Source organism: Mastigoproctus giganteus, chromosome 4 (genome assembly GCF_048544385.1).
Source record: "Mastigoproctus giganteus isolate SK-2022 chromosome 4, ASM4854438v1, whole genome shotgun sequence".
Classification (NCBI taxonomy): Eukaryota; Metazoa; Arthropoda; class Arachnida; order Uropygi; family Thelyphonidae; genus Mastigoproctus; species Mastigoproctus giganteus.
The window spans coordinates 212,935,231-212,957,722 of NC_143578.1; the positions used below are offsets into that span (position 1 = coordinate 212,935,231).

Consider the following 22,492-nt stretch of genomic DNA (forward strand, 5'->3'; position numbering starts at 1 on the left):
GGTACCTTCCCTGAGTCCAAGGAAGCTCTCATAATTATGGCTAAGGGTTTTCTTACTTCCTTTGCTGCCCCCTTTAATATAACTGGATAGATCCCATCCACCCTAGGTGCCTTTCTTATGTTCATCTTCAACAATTTCTCCTCCACTTTCCTCTCAGTTATTCCAAAATAATCTAGCTCACTGCCAGAGTTTAATTCACCTCTGGAATTGCCCTCCCTGAATAACTCCTCCTGTGTGAATGTAGATGCAAAATACTCATTTAGTTTGTTAGCTACCTGAGCAGGATCATCACAGTTGACAGTTGAATCATCAATATGAAGTGGGCCAATCTGATCCATCCCCTTCCTTCCAGAGTTTACATAAGTAAAGAACTCTTTGCTGTTTTTCTTTGCATCCTTTGTCAAAGATTTCTCGTAATCTGCCTTTGCTTGCCTAACCTCCTTTGTGATTTGGTTACAGACCAACTTATATCTATCATAGGCTTCCGTGTCACCTGTTAATTTATATGTATCCCATGCATTTTTCTTCTCTGCCATTAATTCTTTGAATGCTTCCCATTTTGAATTTGATGTTGGTAACATCATCAGTTGGCTTCAACATATAGAATTTAAATACTGTCTCAGACCACGGAAGTCACCTTACGAAAGCAGAAACCCTTCCCTGTACCCCTGATGGTAGTTACCTCTGAGTAAATCCCACTTCAGCAGACTGTGATCACTGCCAACTAGTGGTTCCTTTATCTGCAGATTCTTAATGCATGAAGAATCACTACTGATAATCAGATCAAGAGTATTACTCCCTCTAGTTGCCCCACAAACATGCTGCTATAGAAAACAATCATCCAATAAATCCACAAAAGCCTTGCTAGTGTGTGAGTGACCAACCCACAAATTCCAGTCAATATCTGGGAAATTAAAATCCCCCATTATAAGACTCTGATTTACTGGCCCACTATTTCCCTGTACAGTTGTTTAGTATACTCATCAGAGTCATTAGGCCTATAATACACTTGTACTCTGAATTTTGCTTTCCCAGTGCTTATATCACACCAAACTGACTCGACACTGCACTGTCCCGCCATGTTGACTGGCTGTACTTCCTGGGGAACATGGGGAATATTATAACAATACTCTTTCTTTCTCTCTCTCTCTCTCCTATGTTTGTTATGTTTGTTCATCTTACATATAAATATCCCATTTGTATTACTACTTCAAGACTATCACTACTTTTGCCATCACATACTGAACTATCATATGGAAAATCCATATGCTGGTTTAAGAATATTAGGGTAAAATAACGATGGAAAAGCCACTTCAAGATTAAAAAAAAACAAAAAAAAAAAAAAAAAACATTTTTTTCCCCAAAAATACAAAAACAAGTATTTTTGGTATTTTGTTGAATATCCAAGCTTCAATTGTAAACAAATTATTACTGGTGTATCGCTATGCAAATCAAAAGAACAAGAGTGATAAATTATAAGGTTGCTTCCTGAGTCACAAATGGTACACACAGAAAGCTCAATAACATATACATTATAACGCCATCTTGAATATTAATGCAATTTAAGCAATATTGTAGATTTTTTCCCCCCGAGCTTTTGTTGTAAACCATGTGTACATATAGCAAAAATTGTTGGGGCAGTTCAGACACTTCCTTTGCTTCTGCCTAAAATATTTTACCAATGAGCAAAACAAACAATATGGAATAGATATGCAGATCTATTGTATACACAGATAACCTGCAAACATAATCTTACTACAAATTTCTATTACAGAGAGAGAAAGAGAGATGAAGGTTGAACATATTAACCCTCTCCAACATTACTGTCATCCACAAGCACCAACAAACATTTGCAGGTAATATACAACAGATCAGTATCATATCTACTTCCTTAAATTATAGTAAGGTATATGTATCATGGGTAAACACAAAAACCCGTATGTGTAGAAGTTATTTCAAGTGAAATTTTAAGAATTATTTTTGAAAGCTACACATAAAAAGAACAGAGAAACATATTAGTAGTAGAGGTAAAAATCACGTCGGCTAGTTTTATGCATTCTACATAAAATCAGGAAAACAAAACTGTAACCTCCTTCGATTTTTATAAAATTTGGCACACACCCATTGCACTTACATCTGGGTAGAATCCTCTCATAGGTTGGAGGAATTCTTAAAGGCCTTTTCAATTAGAGCTGTAATTAACTTATCTCAGGTGGAGGGAGTACCGTTTTCTTTGAAAGTTATTTTGGGTTTTTTTAGCCTACACAACATTGTGATCAATCTATGAACACATGCTTGTACAGATATAATATGTAGCCAAGGTGGCAAAAAAAAACAAAAAAAAAACAAGATGACACATTTGAAGATCCTATAGACTTCACAAGTAAAACTAAAAAAAAAAATTAAGAAAAAAAAGACAACAAAATGGGATCACACAATATAAAGTAAAGTTGATAAATGAAATGGATAATATTTTAATTTAATTTTTTTAAAATTTCTAAAAAAGAGAGTAGGATAATAACTGTAAAGTAAGAGATAGTGAACAATCTAATTACAGCCAAAACTATCAAAGAGTAGGCAACTTTTGAAACAAGTTACCACCTAGACTTGGAGACAGAGAGCTTATGTGAATTTAAAAGAGGAATTATCTGGAAGTAAGTAACGTATAAAACTTGGGAGACATTTTATTTTAATACCAATATCCAGAATCGCAAAACTGCTAAGTGATGGCCCCTGATTTGAGTCCCAGAACAATATAATAAAGTGCATACTTCTCTAGTTGAAGGAGATTTTAGTTTTATTGGCAGACTATTGTCAGAGAAATTTTGTAATAAAGATAGGCGAACCAGAACCAGGGTTTCTGTGGGGAACTGGGAACAATAGTTGATGACATTGCCAACAGATTGTCAGATTTTAAGGGAGGGAGTAAAGAAACTATTATTCATGCAGGGACTAACAATATGAAAATTACCTGATGATTTATTGGACAAGTTTAGGCCCAGAGGCGGATTTAACGGCGGGCGCACCCTGGGCCCTGACTTCTGAAGGGCCCACGCAAAATCCCAACAAATTAGTTGAACATATCAGTTCAACTAATAGTTAAACTAATATGTTCAACTATTAGTTCAAAATTTTGTGATTATTATTATGCTATTATTAATTATATTATACATATTATATTCAAATTTTGTTGTAAATAAAACATTAATAGTACATAATATTTTTTATTTATTTAAAAAAATGGTTAACACGTATTTTTATTTTCCCTGTCTCTCTCTCTTTTTTTTAAGGGGCCCAATATTTTCTTCTGCACCCGGGGCCTCAACCGACCTTAATCCGCTCCTGTTTAGGCCCAAGCTGAAAAAAATGCAAGAGTTAGGTCCAAATACATACGTGCATCTGCATTTCTGCCCAGATGTGATAGGAGGGATTATATGCTAAAAGCATTGTGGATTAGCTCAAGACTTGAGTGACTCTGCAAGGTTTTAGGGAGAAAAATTTTTTTTTTTTAATCAATGTGGCCTGCACTCGTAGAAGGAATCAATCCTGTAGAGACTATATTCATTTAAACAAAGGTGGCACAAGGATTTTTGCCAGTATCAAGGGTACCTTAAGGGTTTAGGAGAACTGCTAGTTAAGGGAAGAAGGGTAATATAGACATGCATTTGCAACATGGGTCAAAGTAATGCTTGCGCACACACCTCAAGAATTCTTGTTTGTCTGGGAACTAACAATATCAAATGAAAACAACCTGACAATTTGTTAAGACTTAGGACTAAGCTGAAAAAAAATGTCACGAGTTAAGCCAGAATATATATGTGTCTGCAATTTTTCCCAGACACAACAGAAGGGATTATACGCTGAAAGCCTTGTGGGTTAGCTCAAGACTTGAGGGACTCTGCAAGGCTTTACGGGGAATTATTATTTTTTTTAAATCAGTGTGGCCTGCACTTAGGTAAAAACAATAGACAGTATTCATTTGAACAAAGGTAGTACAAGGATTTTTACTACTCAGAGGGGAGACTGGTTGGTTGGTTTTGATTTTATTGGCGCATTAGCTACTAACGCTATAATGCACCAAGACCAGACTCAGAGGGGAGAAGGAGAGACTTCATGATGTATGAAAACATTACTTTGGCCCATATCATTAGATATGGGCCAAAGTAATGCATGCACACATCAAGAATTCTTGTTTGTTACTGCAACAGCCAATGTTGGCAAAATGTTCTGAGGATGGCAATGTTTCAAACGGGCATAGAGATAAAGCTACAGAAACAAGCTTAAATAACTTCAAGAGGTGCATCAGGATAGTAAATTATAGAATATTTAGTCTTAAATGTGTCTACAGTAATGTCAGGAGTGTTGTCAATAAAATGAGTGAATTTGAACCCCTGGTTTGGACAACTAATGCTGACATAATAGGGCTAACGGAAACATGGTGCCACCTGCGACTTGGGAATGACGAGTTCCACTATGTTATGAATAATGTATTTAGGAAAGACAGAAGAAGTGGTAGGGCCATGCTTCTTATCAAAAGCAGTCTGAGTGCAGAAGAGCTTTTGCTAGGCCAGAAGTTACGCCAGCCAGTATAGAGTCAATGTGATGTGAATTGGTTGGAAGCAAAGATATAATGAGAGTAATTTATTGGCCACAAGATTATGAAGAGTACGACGAGCATCTGATTGCAGATGTGATGGGAAAGCATGTGTGAATATCTTATTATAGGTGACTTCAATCTGCCTTCTAATTGATTGGAATAAATGGGAGGGAAACTCACATTGATGAACAGAATTTTTAAATAAACTAGATGACCTATTTGTACTAGCATGTTAGAGAAAACACTAGGGGTAAGAAAATTCTAAACCTCATCATTACTCATGAATCAGATGACATCACGGAGCTTACAGTACAGGAAAAATTAGCAGGTAGTATCATGCGGTTATTAGTTGGCAGATGAAGAAAGATGTTGCAGTAGTTAAAGGTTCTAACTTCAGAAAAGGGGACTAAGTTCAGTGTGCTACATGGCGTCTATTAATTGGACAGATTGCAGGATAGTGAATACATTAATATTATGGAATGAATTTAAAGCAATCATCACAAAATCCATAAATGCATATATACCATTAAGAAAATATAGCAGGAGGAGGATGCCAGGATGGACGAATATGAAGCTGGATGCTCTAATAGAGCAGAAAAAGATATACATGGGAGAGTTAAAGTGACAAAAAGTACTGAAGCCTACAACAGCTACAAGCAGATCTGTAATAGCACCACAGATGTAGGGGAGACCAAGGCTGAGTATGAAAAAGCACTGGATAAAAGAGCAAAGAATGGGGACAAGTTTTTCACGTATGTGAATACAAAGAATAAAACGAATCAGATCAGATCCTTGTATACTAGATGTGGGAAAGTCTTAGATAACCCAGCTGATGTTGCTGATAAATTGAACAGATACTTCGCATCGATCTTTACTGGCAAAAGTGAGGAGAGGCTTGAGATGAGGCAGACGCATATGAAATTAGAAAATTAAAACAAAACTTGAGCCTAAAGGCAAGTAAAGCCCCCGGAGCAGATGGCATATATCCAGTAATTTTGAGGGAGGTGGCCAGAAAGTGTATTGAACCATTGAGGTTAATTATGAGGGCATCATTGGACTCAGGAGAGATTCCATTGGATTGGAGAAGTGCCAAAATATCGACAATATAGGAAAAGAATATTCAGTGGGGTGGCCAAGGCTACTACTATTATAATACGAGTCTTGAGCCAATGTATATTCTTAACCCAATCAACTATGTATATATTTATGCACTTCAATGTATACCCTTATAGTATTTATTTTGAAACAAATGATTGTAAACTCACTTAATGCTCTTTATATGTAGTATACTCAAGTCATTTCTCCATTTTCCTGTACTTTATTTCACCTATTTATTATTCTATTATTTATTTATATATTTTGGCTTTTTGTGGCAATAATGTCTCTGTAGTACATTGTTAATCCCTGGCCACTGTGCCATGACGGGCTGTTGCAACTACTATTATGTAAATTATCATTCTAAGCATTGCAATAAAGATTCTTCTTATATTTGCCAATACATAAAGGCAGTTCTAAGAGTGAAATCTTTCAAGTACACACTGATTAGTCTGACTTCAGTGGTAGGGAAAATCTTGGAGATAATGATTAAGAGTGCATGCAATCCAGGGACACTTAAATAGAAATGGCATTCTGAAGGATACAACATGGTTTTGCTATGGTTGGTTGGTTGTTTTAGGATTTTACGGCACATTAACATCTAAGGCTATAATATGCCTTTTTGCTATGGGAAAAATCGCATTCAACAAATCTGGCAAGCTATTTTGAAGTAGCTACTCACGAGTTGGATGCAAGGAACAATTTCGACATAGTTTATTTGGATTTCAGCAGGGCATCTGACAGTCCTTCACAAGAGGCTACTGTATAAGCTGGAAAAGTTCTAAAATGGACTGGAGGGTAGCTGCAAGGCAGAGGGTTGTGATTAATGGTTATTTTCAAGTTGGTGTAATTTCAAAAGTGGGGTCACCCAAAATCAATTGTTGGACCACTCTTGTTTCTGATTTTCATAAATGATAATATCAAAAGGATAGAGGGTGCTATGTCAAAATTTACCGACAATATTTTATTTTTATTTTTATTTTATTAATAACAAGATACACAACAGGTAACCATTAACAGTGTATCTGAGATCAGATCAATAAACATAATAACAATAATATGAAATCCAACAGGACGATAAACATTGATATAGATTCAAACAATAAAAGCATATGTACAAAAGAGGATTGCATTAAGTTAAGTTACCGGTAAAACAAGTAATAATTAATCCGTTAGAGAATAGAAAAATAATATAACAAATAAAAAGCTACAATAATTAGATGTGAGCTAGTCACTTTGCAGTTTAAGTGAAGAGGCAAACTTGTGGATGGAGTTCATCAGTGATTGGAAGTTGTCAAAGAAGTCAATGCGAGAGTCATTTGCTGATTTGCTGATTCTGTTCAGTGGACTGAACTTCATTAAGTCCGTGTTGGCAGAGTCAAGGCGAAACGGTGTAAGGTTCCTGACTTGTCTACAAGGAGCATTGAAGTTTATTTTACTCAGGATATCAGATGCTTCGTAAATTACAGTGATTACTTTGGCTAGAAGGGCGATGTCAGCAGTAACTCTTCTAGTGCACAGAGGCCTCAGATGAAAGTAATCACACAGCGATTCATAATACACTGAGTGATAGAATCGAGGATTGCGGTACGTAAGGTAACGGACAAAGTTTTTTTGGACTGCTTCAATTTTGTTAGTTAAAGTCTTTGTGTGAGGATTCCAGATGGGTGAACTGAATTCAAGGATTGGCAGAACAATAGTTTTATAGAGGATAACTGCATATCTGTAGCTTTTGAACTTGTATGTGTTCCGTTTGATGAATCCCAGTGTTTTGAATGCTTTGCTGGTGATTTTAAGGACATGGGCATCGAATTTAGCACTGCTGGAAAAGAGAATCCCTAAGTCGTTAACTTGGTCACACCTTTCGATGATCACAGAGTTAATACTATACTCTGTATTCATTAGTTGTGGAGATCTGCAAGATGAGAAAGAGATTACTTTGCACTTCGAGGGGTTAGCAGACAAGCCATTCAGAGATAGCCACAGAGAGAATTTATTGAGAGCATATAAGAATTGGAAGAGTTGTTAATGGTCAATGCCAAGCAGCACTTCTTCAGGATGACTTAAACAGGATTCAAGAATTGTCAGAAAAGTGGCATCTACGTTTTAATGCAGCAAAAATGCAAGTCTTACACTTGGGGAATAGCAACCCCAAAATAACTTATATGCTTAGAGGAGTTGAATTAAAAACAGCAGAGGAAGAAAGGGACCTGGGAGTTATGAAACGGGTGGATATGAAGTTCTCTGAGCATTGTAAAGAGATGGCCAAGAAAGCCCATGTTGTTCTATCAATAATTTATTGAACAGTATCCTGTAGAGATAGGGAGTTCATAATCCCACTGTGTAAGGCAATTGTAAGACTGCATTTGGAACTTTATATCCAAGTATCAGCATGAATTGTTGAGGAGGCTTCCACCCTGCAGTGGGTTGATAATGGCTCCACTTTACTTTTTACATCCAAGTATGAAGACCTCATCTGAAAAAGACATTGAGCTTCTTGAAAGGGTTCAAAGAGCAATTCACATGGTGAAATTGGCAAAAGGGCTGCTGTACAAGGAAGGACTGACTACGTGGGCTAGAGAGCTTGGCAACTTAGAGGGAGAACCTGACTGAGGTTTATAAGGCTATGAGAGGGGGTTAGTAAAATTAAGAAAGGCAAATATTCACTGTTATAAAGAATTCCAGGACCAGGGCCATAAATTCACATTACAGGGGAAGAGGTTTAGACCAGATTTCTTTACTGGAACAAGTTGCCTCTTGAGGCTGACAGTTTCAAGAAATTCAAAGATCAATTGGATAGTTACCTAAGTGAGGAGGGAAATGTATTTTTTACTTTTTACTTTTTTTTTTTTTTGGCAGATGTAGCAAAATGTGGTTTATACTAATTGAAATCATCTAATAGCAAAAAAAAAAAAAAAATCATGATAACTAACCTCCAGTCTTTCAAATAGGAAAATCTCTTTTGTATGTTTTCTATAGTAGATTAACTTTATCACTAGCTGTAAATTTAGAGAGAAAAAGTTTGAATCTCATCTGATGGGAGAAACTTTTTTTAAAGCAAGGTTTCTGAGTTGTCCCCAGAATACTGCAAGACTTTTGCAGCCAGAACAACTGTCCCTTCCTAATCATATTACAACTATAAACCTTTCTTTTTTTTGAAAAAATCTGAAAAATTTAGTTAATTTTCTTGGTAGCACACTGAAAAGTGAATGAAGCATGTCAGAAAACCTAAACTTTTAGAAAAAAATAGAGGAAACATGGAAGCACTATTTTGATGCTTAATTTACAAAATGGATAAAGTCATTGTGCTTTCTACACTTCCTAGAAAAATAAACAGAAATGGATACATTTGTTCGACAGTTTTATTATTCTGATAATATTGGCTACAATAAAAAAATTTTTTATTTTTAATGATATTATGAGTGTTAAGCTAGTCATATTGAACAACAGGTGCAATACTGTAGTACACTAAGTCTACAGAAATCATGGAATACCTACTTAGTGATGGGTAGGCCCACCTTTCGCCTGGATAAGGGCAGTCACACGGTGAGGCATTTCGTCAACTAGTTCAAGAAAGTGTTCCACAGGTATTTCCATCCATGCTTGCTACACCACTGTCCATAATTCCGTTGCATTCCTGGGTGGAGTATTCAAAGAGCGAATGGACCTTTCCAAAGCATCCCAAAGATGCGCCACCGAGTTCATATCCGGTAAACAGGGAAGCCATTCCATGGTGGTAAAATCTGCAGAATGCTCTTAGAACCATGTTACAGTCACTATACAGCTCTGTGGAAAGGTGCACTGTCCTGCTGTGCATTGCCCTGTGGGTGCACAATGACCATGAAGGGATGCAGATGGCCTGCAAGCATGGACACGTAATCTGGACTGCACAGAGAGGCATCTAGATGTACCAGATGTCTCAACGTGTGCCAGTTTAACACGCCCCACATTATTAATCACCATGCACCTCCCTCAACAGTTACTTGGTAACATGACGGGTGCACAGCTTCGTGAGGTTTCCGCCAGATACATACCCTCCCGACCGCTCGAAATAACTGGAAATGACTCATTGGACCAGAAGAGCCATCTCCAATCATCCAAGGTCCAGTGCCAATGTTCTTTTGGCCAGTTGAGGTGTCGAATCCTGTGTTGTGGTGTTAGTAATGGGACTCTGGTGAGTCAGCGGCTTCCATAATCTATTGCAACTTATGGTCGCCTGATGGTCTTGGTGGAGATGTTTCTGGCACCTCCCTCATTGAAGTCTGCAGTGATTTGTTCTCCGGTTGGCTGAAACAATGCAAGACAGACATCGGAGGCTATGTTATCCACCACCTTTCTTTGCCCACAGTGCTATCCATGATGAGAGTTATTCCAGAAATGGTGTATTCCTGATAAACTCTTGTTGCTGTCGAATGGGGATAGCACAATTTCTGTACGACATCTGTGATAGTGACCCATGTGTCTCCCACCCACTGTCATCCCTTTCAAAGTCTGTTAACTCACAACATTTATCCATACTGACATCGAATTACTGTCTACGTGAATGCAGTGATACAGTGTACCTATAAACCTGCCAAGCAGTGGATTTGTCTACTAGCAAGAGGAGTGACAGCATTGCATTGCCCAGGAACCAGGTATCCCATGAATTCTGTCCTTTCAGTGTATATTTTGCTTGAAATAAAGCAGAATATAATAGATATGTTTGCTTCATATTTACCTTCTTTATTTTTCAATAATCTTTTTTGAAGTAACTTATGCAATTCATTATCTGGAGTTGATTCTGTTGCAGGTGATTCAGGAATTATCTTTTCTGGACTGATAGATTTTTCTCTTCTTATTTCAAACACTTTAAATAATTCTGGTTCACTATTTTCTGACTTGCAACTTTTAACAGATTCTGGATTTCTCTTTTTTAAGGTGGTCTGAAACAATATTTTGTGGTTTTACCTATTATTATAATCAGTTATGCTAATTACAAAAGAGATATCCTAAATTTCCCAAACCAAAATGCTTAGATAAAATATATAATGCATCAATATTATTTAGAAATTGTAGCATATAGTTTTTAAACACCTATAGATATTAAATTGGTGGTGCTGACTATCACAGAGAAGAATGATTACTGTTTAAATTATTACTATAATTATTAGAAAAAGGTCTTGTGCGTTGAAAAAATTTGTCACTACTGACCAAACATAAAAGTATAAAATAAGACTTAAAAATACAGAATAAATAAAAAATAAAATATATATGTGAACTTATTAAGAATAAAAATATATACAGATAAATGCTAAAAGTGATAAGAACAAAAACGAAATATACATTTAGAAACTTTTGGAACGATGTGCCCCTTTATCAACTCAGAAGACAAGTAGTATGGCATACGAGTGCTGTTCTATAGCGAATGATCAAATTTTTTCATGAACAATCATACTGCTATTGCTAGCTGAGCTGCAGAATTTAAGACCAAACCAAGCTGCACTGCATAGCAATGTGCAGCTGACTCATGCACATGGTGTGACCTTAGCAGTCAGTCAAGTTTACGCCTGTTCAGTTTCATCTATGTAACAATGGATGTGACATGCAAGGAACAGTATGCTGATCTCAAATTTTGTTTCAGTCTCAAAAAAAAAAAAAAAAAAAACATCAGCTGAAGCATATGAAATGTTAAAAGAGGCTTATGGTGAATCTATGCTTCCATATAGCACAGCTTAGAATGTTTAAAGATGGATGCGATTCAATCACAAAATTTGGCAGTCCTGGAACTCCAACCACTCCTGTCACCACAGAAACCAAAAACACTGCTTCTGTAATCATGAGAAGATCATTATATAATAGTAAGGATGTTGAGGCAGAGATGTTGATAATATCAGTAGGAAGCATGCATGTTCTCCAAGCTAGGATTCAAGACTACTCACATCTGAGCAACAGCAAGTTTGCATGGAGGTTTGTTAGGATCTAAAATGGATGGTTACTGAAGACTGTGAAGTTCTGCACAAGGTGATAATTGCAGATTAGACATGGCTTTATCATCACATCACATGTGATAATTTCAACCCAGAGCATAAGCAACAAAGCTCTGTTTGGAGGTCTATACCATTTCCAACACCAAAAAAAACCAAAAGTTGTAGCTTCTGCAGGGAAGCTTATGTTCATCTCTTTCTTTGATATTCAAGGAATGGTTTCCAGGTTGTTGTGCCACACAATACGACTGTTATGGGACTTTACTACAGAACTGTACTGCACGCTTTGTGGGATCACATTCGTCGCAAATGACCACAACTGCACGAGGTGGGTGGATGCTGTATCATGACAATGCAAGACCTCAAATTACTCAAACTGTCATTTACTTAGCTAGCATTAATGTCAAATGTGTTCCTCATCTGTCCTACAGTCCTGACCTTGCACTCTGCAATATTATTATTTTTTTTTTTCAAAGTTAACAAAGAAGCATTTCCAGTTATTAGAAGAGGTTGTAAAGATAGGAGGCAATTCTCAAATGTATGTCAAAAAATGGCTTCCACCATGTTTTTGAAGAATGGCAGAAACATTGGAATAAGTGCATTTCAGCAAATAGGTACTGCTTTGAAAAGGACCATCAAAATAATGGTTGATCAATAAAGGTATGTTGTGGAAAAAAAAAATTATGATCATTCTCTATTGAACAGAAGAGGCGCAACATATATGCTTGTGCTACAACAAACCAATGCAGGTTGTGAATGGTGAAACAAAAAGGGAGGGACAAAACATCAGCCGTCAGACTCTGTGGAGTAAGCTGATGTACATTTGCCATGTTATAAGCTTGCCATCTTTCATCATGCTGTAAAATAATTGCTTCCACAATAGGGTGGATGTGAGTTACATGACTGCAAAGCCGCCAATCAGAGGCTTTGCAATAACATCTCAGAATGTGTGGGGGGATATTCGTCATGCCAACTTTGCCCACTCTGCTGTTACCGAGCACTACTGGTGCAAACAGTACAAGAATTGTAATCCATGTTCCAGTGTTTAAATTTTGGACTGCACACAAAACTCATCATTGCACCTGGTTGGAAGTACTGCATATATCTGTGATGAGATCCAACATAAATTGCAATCCGCATACACCGTATTATAGAAGCGGTTATTTTACAGCATGATGAAAGATGGTGAGTTTATGACAGGGCAAATGTACTTTGGCCTATTTTTGCAGTCTGACAACTGATATCCCCCCCCCCCACCAATTTTTTTTTAATCGTTCACAATCTGCATTGGTTTGTTGTAACATATGCAGGGCTGGCTCGAGGGTATGTGGCACCCCTAGGCCAGTTTGGTTTTCAGCGCCTAATCATTGTTTATTTTATTTAAAATTTTTAAACTTCATAAATTTTTACAAAAGGGGCATGTCATAATAGATCATATTTAAAAAATCTTACATAAAATTAAATTTAAAAAATTTATTTACAAAAGGTATATAACAACAACAAATTATTGAAAAACTAAACAAAAAAATTCTTGAATAAAATATTTAAAATTATACTTATAAAATAGGTGTATAATAATAAATGTAATAATTTTGAATTTGTGACTATAAAGTACAAGAATAATTATTGAAAATCGTAGCAAAAAACAATTTAACTAAATTAAAACTTTTTTAGCTTTTACTGGCACAAAATTTGTTATCAATTCTTCCATATCAAGTTCTTTTAAAATATCTTGTTCAATCGATAATATTGTTAAACTGTCTAATCTCTCTTGACTCATAGTTGTTCTAAAATGAGTTTTAATAAATTTCAATTTCAAAAACTCCTTTCCGCACTAGCCACAGGGACAGGCAACATTAGGAAAATGCGGATAGCAATGAACAGGTTTGGTAAGGAAGATGTTAATTGCTGATCACAAATGAATTGGAGAATTTTCGTGGGTTTGGTGCAAAAAGTAAAATAGGTGCCCCAAAAATAAAATTTTTGATCAAAATGGAGCCCCAAGCAATATGGCACCTGGTACAAGAAATCAAATAGGCAAACCAAAAACAAAAAATGCTAAAAATGACACCTCTTGCAATACGGCTTTTGGGGACACTGCTTGTGCCACCAACGCTTCGACTCTCTGGTCCTCTTTAATACTATTACTTTTTTTTTTTTACGATGTTGGTGCCCCAAAGCCATTAGGCCCCTAGTCCGGTGACTCGTGTGCCTAAGCCTAGCCCTGCCCTGCACATATGTATATGTTGCACCTCTGAAATATAATGACATATGTCATACTACTTGTCTTTAAGTTGATAAAGAGACATTGCTCCGAAAGCTTCTTAATGTATATTTTTTTTTTGTTCTTATAACTTTTAGCATTTATTTGTATATATTTTTATTTTTAATAAGTTTCTATATAATTGTATTTTACTTTTACCATATTTTTAATAAAGTTATTTTATATCTTGTTGAATAATATTTATTATTCAGTTATCCAATACATAATTAAGGATTCTGTAAATTGGTAATTATTTTAGTACCTTAAATCCTAAGAAAAGAATATGTCAACAGCACAGAACCTTACAGAAAGAACAATTTTCAGCTTTATAAATAGGATGTCTGGAAATGATCTTTAAATTATAAGCTTTTATTTTTCAGAGTTCATTTAATAAAGGATAATTATGTATAGCTTTTGTACAGGTGATACATATCTTGAGTTCTTTATTGTTGTTGGCAATGGAGGTTAGGATATTTTCTTCTAATGGAGGTTAAAAACAATACAGGCATTGTCTTTAACAAAGATTTTAGAAGAAAATATCCAGTGTTGTCAAACTGATGATCTTAAGGGATTCTCAGATATGACAGACAAGCTGTGTTTGCTACCTGGGAGTCTAACATGCTGATGGAACTAATATCTGTGTGACACTCAAGTCAAGAAGTGGCCCAATTTCAGTCAAGTCTGCACAGTCTGTGACAGCCAAATCCTCTGCTTATACCTTCACGATGGTGGGGGCTGTTAGTAATCCTGGGTATAACCCCCATGTGTAAGCACACTGTGGGTGACCACCCAGGTGCAAACCAATTTAAGCAGGGGTCGAGGTGTGGTGCCCACACCACACAGAGGAATGCCGCCCCTCTGTGTTACAGGCAATACTAGGTGGTAGATGACTCATCAACCAGTGCAATACCACCACTTTGCTTATTGGAGGCTTGAAGTAGTAGAACCCATGTTTAGTCTACAGAGCAAAGTTAAGGTCAACCCTCCTCCATCTCTTCCAAACATGCAATATTATTGATGTCTTTTGAGGTTATTAATACCATGGCGAAGATCAAAACTTCCTTACATTTCAAGGCTACAGAATTTGTGGCTGGCCTGCAAATTTGTGCTAAGTAGTGGAATTTGTGCTAACTAGTGGCTGGCCTGCAAACAGTGTTTGCAGGCCAGCCACTAGTTAGCACACTGGACTGAAACTATTGGTAACTTAAATCAGCTAGTGTATAATCTTGTTGCCTCTACTCTGACAGATAGTGACTTGAGGGAGTCCGAGTAGTGTGTATGAGGGGAGCATTGTCGAGGCCACGTTATGTCAAGGATCTGGGTATATCCTTACCATGTGTATGCCATGTCCAAAAATTTCATTACGTCAAACAGCATGCACGCCCCACTTTTTCTTACTATTGGTTGGTTGGTTGGGTTTTATTGGTACATTAGCAACTAAGGCTATAATGCGCCAAAACCAGGTGATATATAAAAATTTAAACTTTCACTGACCTAATTACTTAGGTCACCATGTCAAGATATAAAATAACAAAGGTATAAAATGTAGAAAAGATAAATCAATAAAGAAATAACAATAACATGTCAATTTTAAATACAAGTAAAAACCTTTATTGATTTAAAATAGCTAAAAACAGCAGACACATTGTCGGATAAAATCTGACTGAGTGTGTACGGCTCAGTCAGATGATTAAAAGCGGTAAAACGGATATTGCTAAAATCTGGACAGTCAATTAAAATGTGTCTGATTGATAAAATTGTGCCACAGGACTCACACATAGGAGGATCATCAGCCCTCAGCAAAAACAAATGAGTCAAATGACTATGTCGTATGCGGGTCTGGGCAAGAACAACTTCCTCCTTACGATTCCTGTCTTACTATTGAATACACCATGAATTGTCAAACTAAAGAGCAAACTTATCTGCAAAAAGATCCAAACCTCCCAAACACTTCCTAGTTCATTTCACAAATACACATGGTCTCAGTTCTAATCTCAACAATGTTTTTAATTCAAATAGGCCTCTTGGGGTTGGGAATATTCATATTCATAATAACTGCACAATCCTACACCAACTGTTATTAAATAAAATAAATAAATAGTGTTGTGTTATATTAAAATAATAATACAAATAAATGAAATAAAAAGAATAATATAATTACACTGGATAAAACTGATAAAAAGGTAACTTTTTATCAGTTTTATCCAGTGTCTGTACAATGAAATATGAAATTTTAAACTGCAATGAATAAATTACAATAAACAATGTAGATAAAAAGACAGGATAATAAAACCAATAAAAGCACTAAGACACCATAGCTTTCAGAAGCTTCCACCTCCTTTTTCAACAGTGAGGTTCGTCGTACAGCACATCCTTAAATATCAGCAAGCTCACGGTTCACAGCAAATGTTTCTACAGGAGCATGAGCAGTATTCTCCCCATGTGCACTGAAACTGGAAATGGCCCTGGAGCATGCCAGGTGGAACCGCTCATCTCGTTCAGGAACCACCGCCCCGAAGAGGGGATGAAGACGGATTCCCCTGTCTCTATTAATGGTATTGCTGTCAGAGGAGCAAATCCGCAAACTCTGGAGCCATTTGCGGTCCCAAAATCTGTGCCTGGTTGACAATAACAGCTTCGTCTGGAGAGACTGGTTGGTGCTCCTCCCAAAAACGTTCTGCCACAGCAGACTTGCCATAATCTGCAGTCTTTATCACATTCATATACTCCCCAAGATGATCATTAAACCGACGTTTCGTTTCACCAACAAAACATTCCCCACAATCCAGGCACCTTATCTCATACACTACCCCACTTGTACATTTCCTTGGTATGGGGTCCTTGACCTGTGACGCAACTGGTAGGGAATGTATGCAGTGGCAACTGGTGTAAATGGTTCTCTTCGTCCGTGCTCTGCTTCTCGGATATATTTATCTATGATCCTCTGGGGGTAGCCGCATTTTCTGAGATCTGCTGTGACACGTTTATTTTCTTCTTTTCTATCCTCTGAGGTGCTGTAATGTGACCCAACCCTATCCAACAACGCCCTAATAACACTGTTCTTATGATGGTTGGTTTGTGTCATATTGTAATGTATATATTGGCCCTGGCACACAGGTTTCCTATATACACTGGTTTTCACCCTAGGGCCTTCCCTATGTACCAACACATCAAGGAAAGGGAGGGTACCCTCTACTTCCACCTCCGAGGTAAACTGAATAAAAAGGGGAGAAGCTATTGAGGAAACCAAGCACCTCATCCTCTCTCCCCCCTCCAAACAGTAAATGTATCGTTGACGTATCATTTTCATGCATGCATGGGGAGAACGACCCAACAAAAATTCTGGCTTTGAGCTCCTCCATAGCTAAATTTGCTATGACAGCACTAATAGGGGAACCCATTGCTGCGTTGTGAACCTGCTTGTACATTGTGGTTTGAAACACCATAGTGGTACTTGAGACACATACCTTCACGCCACTACAAATGTCCTCCACACTCAATGGTGTCATCCTTCTCTAATGCCATATGTGCACATTGCATCCCATGGTCAATAGGAATGCACGTGAACAAGGATATCACATCGAATGATACCATGGCCTTGCCTTCTATAGCCTGATCCCTTATTAATCACACACAGTTTCCACTATCCCTAATGGTAAAATCTAAACGTCCAACAATAGGAGAAATTAGTCTGGATAAGAATCTGGTCAAAGCATGTGTAGGATTGCCTATAAACAATACAATCGGCCTATGTGGAACCCATGCCTTATGAATCTTTGGAAGACCGTAGAACCTAGGTAACTGGAATTCTTTGGCATGCAATTTCCAATAAACAACTTTAGAAATCTCTCAGCCTTCAACCAACCTTGTAATCTTGTTTACCTGCTGTTCCAAACCCACCAATGGATTCCTATGAGTAACCCTGTATGTCACTCTATCATTCAAAAGTTCCAAGGCTTTGCTACAATATTCTTCTTTGTCAAGGATCACCATTGACCTACCTTTATCTGCAGGTGAGATCATGATACTACCATCTTGTCTAAACTCCTTAAGCACTTTCCTCTGACTAATGCTGAGGTTGGAGGGAGCTGCCTGAGCCTGACTCAAAATGGTTGAGGTTCTTGTGTGGATTTACAAGAACCTCAGCAGAAACTCAACGTGTCACAGCAGATCTCAGAAAATGCAGCTACCCTCACTGTTGAAAAAGGAGGTGGATGCCTCTGAAAGCAATGGTGTTTTAGCACTTTTATTATCCTGTATTTTATCTACATTGTTTACTGTAATTTATTCATTGCAGTTTAAAATTTCGTATTTTATTGTAAAGACTTCTCTTCTTTTTCTTGGTAGGATTACTATTTCAAAACTTTTAATGCCAACATTTGCTCAGATTGTGTCAGTAAAATTATTCTTGTAGGAATGGAATCCTTTATTCCACATTCCACCTTAAAATCTCGTCCTTTATCTAAACCTTGGTTTTTCCAATAAGTTACCTTTTTATCAATTTTATCCGGTGTAATTATCATTCTATTTATTTCATTTATTTGTATCATTATTATTTTAATATAACACAACACTATTTTATTTAATGACAGTTGGTGTAGAATTGTGCAGTTATTATGAATATCTCAACGATGTTCATTTCCACTTACAGTCTGTCAAACCCCATGTACTTTTTCTGACAGAATCTCAGTTATCGGTTGATTCAACCATTGCTAATCTCAGTTGCGCGAATTATTCGCTGCACGATTCCTTTCGCCTCAAAGGCAGTACTTGTACATATGTCCATTCTGATATTCCCTGTCAGAGATGGTAATTCGGAATCTCCTCTTTTCAATCTTTTCTGGCTTAAAATCTCTCTACCTCATTCTGTAAAATTCATCTGTTGTCTCTACCATTCTCCCAACTCTACTAATCACTTGAAACTCTGACTTCCTCTCTTTGCAACATGACTTTCTCCAGTCCAACTTTCCTAACAGTGAGGCAATTTTCCTTGGTGAATTTAATGTTCACAAAGGAAGCTGGCTTCCATTTTCTAGTCATACAGACCCAGCTGGTAGAGATGCTGAGGCTTTTGCAATTACTAAATTGTTCATTTACCTGCCAGAATACTGAACAATCCTAACTATACAGCCAACATGCTTGATCTTTTTCTCACAAATAACCCTTCTAAGTACATGGTTGAAGTGAGTGGCCCTTTATGCACCTCAGATCACAACTTGGTGATTGTCTCTTGTCCAATGGAACCTTTATCTCATGGCTATTCCCAACCTTGTGTTGTTTGGCATTACAAGAATGCAAAAAGGGATGATCTGCAAGATTTCTTTTCTTCATTTTCTTGGTTGGATTACTGTTTCAAAACTTTTAATGCCAACATTTGCTCAGATTGTGTGAGTAAAATTATTCTTGTAGGAACGGAATCCTTTATTCCACATTCCACCTTAAAATCTTGTCCTTTATCTAAACCTTGGTTCTCCAATAAATGTGCTAAGGCTGTTCAAGAGATGAATGTTGTATTTCGTAATTGGCTTGTTTCCAATTCTTCAGTTTCATTTTCTGCCTACGTCAAAGCTCACAACAATTGTAAAGCAGTTATTAATCAGTCTAGACTAGATTTTGTACAGGCTAAGAGTAGAACACTTGCTTCTTGTGCTAATTGTAGCCGAGCATTCTGGTCTCTTGCCAAAACGTTTGGCCACAACTTTTGCCCATCTCTGCTCCCACCTCTGTCAAAACCAGATAGTTCTATTGTCACTTCAGCCAAGGATAAAGCTGACCTGCTAGCATCCCATTTTTCTTCCAACTCATGTATTAATGATCTTGGCAAAACACCTCCCATCATGCTCCATTCAATGCCTCCTGTGGTCTTTCGTCAAAAGGATGTAAGAAGGATTTTGATAAATCTTGATGCTAAGAAAGCTCCAGGTCCTGATGGAATTTCTCCGCTTGTTCTGAAGTGTAAGTGTTGATCCACTGTTTATATTCTGGCTTATCTTACCCATTGGTGGACAAATTCGATGTTAAAGTTCAGTGAAACATAAGCAGTTGCTCTTGACATCTCAAAGGCTCTCGATCATGTTTGGCATAAAGGTCTTCTAAACAAGCTTCCATCTTATGGTTTGCCAACTGTTTTTTGTAATTGGTTATCGAGTTCTCTGTGATTGCTCACTGAGGGTGATGGTAGATGGCTCTCTGTCTTCTGACTTCTCCACTAAGAAGTGAATCTCCAAGGTTCAGTTCTTTCCCCTACTCTTTTCCTCTTGTATATTAATGACCTTCTTCCATTCACTGGAAATCTTATCCATAGTTTTGCTGATGATAGTACATTACATTCCACTTTCCAGTTTGATAAACCTTGCCCTGCTCAATCAGCTTCAACTTCTCAAATATCTGCTACCAATTCCTTAAATGCCAATCTCCAAGTAATTCTCCAGTGGGACAAAGACAACTTAGTTGATTTCAATCCTTCTAAAACTCAGTCCTGTCTTATCTCGCAAAAAGGATTCTTCTGCTCCTATACTTATCTTTGGTGACACTCCGATTTCTAGACAAAATGAAATATCTCTTTTGGGGATTACCCTGACTTCTAATCTCTATTGGTACAAGCACATTACAAGTATTGCTTCCTCTTCATCTAAAAAAACTGTTTTCTCTTTCACTCTTGGCTTTACTTTTCTTCCAAACAACTGTTCACTCTGTACATATCACAAATATGCCCTACCATGGAATATTGTTCCCACATCTGGGGCGGTGCTCCCAAAACCTCTCTCAGGCTTCTCGATTCCATTCAGAAGTGGGCAGTTGGGTTTATTAATGACTCATGTCTAACAGAGTCTGTCCATTCTCTGTCTCATAGACGTACTGTTTCTGCTGCATGCCTCCTCTACAGATACTTCCATTGGCACTGTTCTTCTGAATTGCCTTCTATAATTCCCACTCTCTATCAAAACAGTCTGAACATGTGCCACCACCTGCCAATATCCAATTACTGTCCAACTTCAAACTCACAGAACCAACTTTTCATCTTCCTCGTTTATTCATTCAACTGCCATTTTCTGGAATAACCTTCCTTCATGCGTATTTCCTGAAAATTATAGTCTACAGAAGTTCAAGTCCAATGTCAACAAATATCTTCTTTCATCTTCTCGACCTCCAACCCATGCACATTAGGAAGTACTATAGGTTCTAATACCTCTTTTGTTTGAGGTTTCCATAAAACAAAAAAAAAAAAAAAAAAAAAAAATACATTCCCAATACTTAATCCACTGATGAGGATGTTGTGTGTGTGTGTGTGTGTGTGTGTGTGTTAGATATAGAGAAAGTGAGGTAATGAAGTGAAAATTCAGTGCTTTGATGTATGAGAACAAGTACCTGAGAAAGCAAGTTGATGCCGTGGAGGGAATTAAGTCAGGTATTCAGAGGCCCATGACAGTATTACATACTATCACATATCTGGCTGCATGGACAGATCATGCAAAAGTACTGGCCCAACAAGTGGTTGTGATTCTCAATAACTGAATCATAGAGAAAGAATATATTCTATAATAAGGCCTGTTAAAAACATACCCTGGTTCGTTAAAAGATAATTATAATTTAAACCACTGTTATACTACAATAATTATTTTCATAAACAGCATCATTTTTCCAGAACTTACATCTACATCAAGGGTAAAGCACTGCTGTTTTTTTTACAAAATGTGTTTTCACTTCCATTGTTATTTATTAACAAATGAAAGAGGAATTATCTCAATAATGACTTGTATAATGCTTCAATGCTAGCACTCTCCATTATTCAAATGAATTTAAAAATGGAGAGTCCTAGCATCAAAGCATTCTACAAGTCATTGAGGTGATTCCTCTCATTTTTTTTGTTAATTGACATAGAACTTATTGTAACATAGAACTTATTGAGCCTTGTTGCTCTGACATTTATTTATTTATTCTCATTGTTATATATGCAGCTGGTATCTGGTACTCTAGGTCTACCTAGGCAATGAACAAGGATAAGCTACAATTCATACAAAGGCAGATGCTGCTATTCATCATGTCTTCCAGTCACACACACACTACTCCTCTCAGTGGACCTGGTGGAGAGAGGATCAATCCTCTCTTCACCAGGTTTCTCTGATTGGTCAATCAGAAACTCAGTAACCTATATCCTACCCTCTAAAGATCAGTTCTGTTATAATTATGTATAATGATTTTAAAACCAGAGGGGGAAAAATGAATTAAAAAAATATATATTTATTATAAATTTATATTATGTTGACAAACAGTGCATCTGTATCCCTCCACATATTTCTATTTATTTTCTTATCTTAAATTTTCTTATATACAGTGAAGTGGTTAAAATATTACAAAACATACTCCCCCTAACATGGATAACCCTGAAAAAAAAAAAAAAAAAACAGGTTTCTTTAAGGGATCTTCCCAAAAATCTAACACAAAACACTACTAAAAATTATATATAAAGGATATGACAAAACAGAAACTAACTCTGGCTCATATCAATGACTCCCCTTCTCCCTGTGATTGGAAAAATATATGAAAGAATAATAGCCCAAAGAATAGAAGCTC

The 22,492-nt window shown here is 36.9% G+C and overlaps 1 protein-coding gene across 1 annotated transcript in view; it reads right to left on the bottom strand.

Annotated features, from left to right (window-relative positions):
* Positions 1-22,492, bottom strand: part of LOC150087390 (uncharacterized) — a 208,233-nt gene that overhangs the window by 4,142 nt on the left and 181,599 nt on the right. Inside the window, exon 15 of the mRNA XM_090372039.1 lies at positions 10,410-10,614. Coding sequence (XP_090228165.1) covers positions 10,410-10,614 — 205 coding nt within the window. The remainder of the gene's footprint in view (positions 1-10,409; positions 10,615-22,492) is intronic.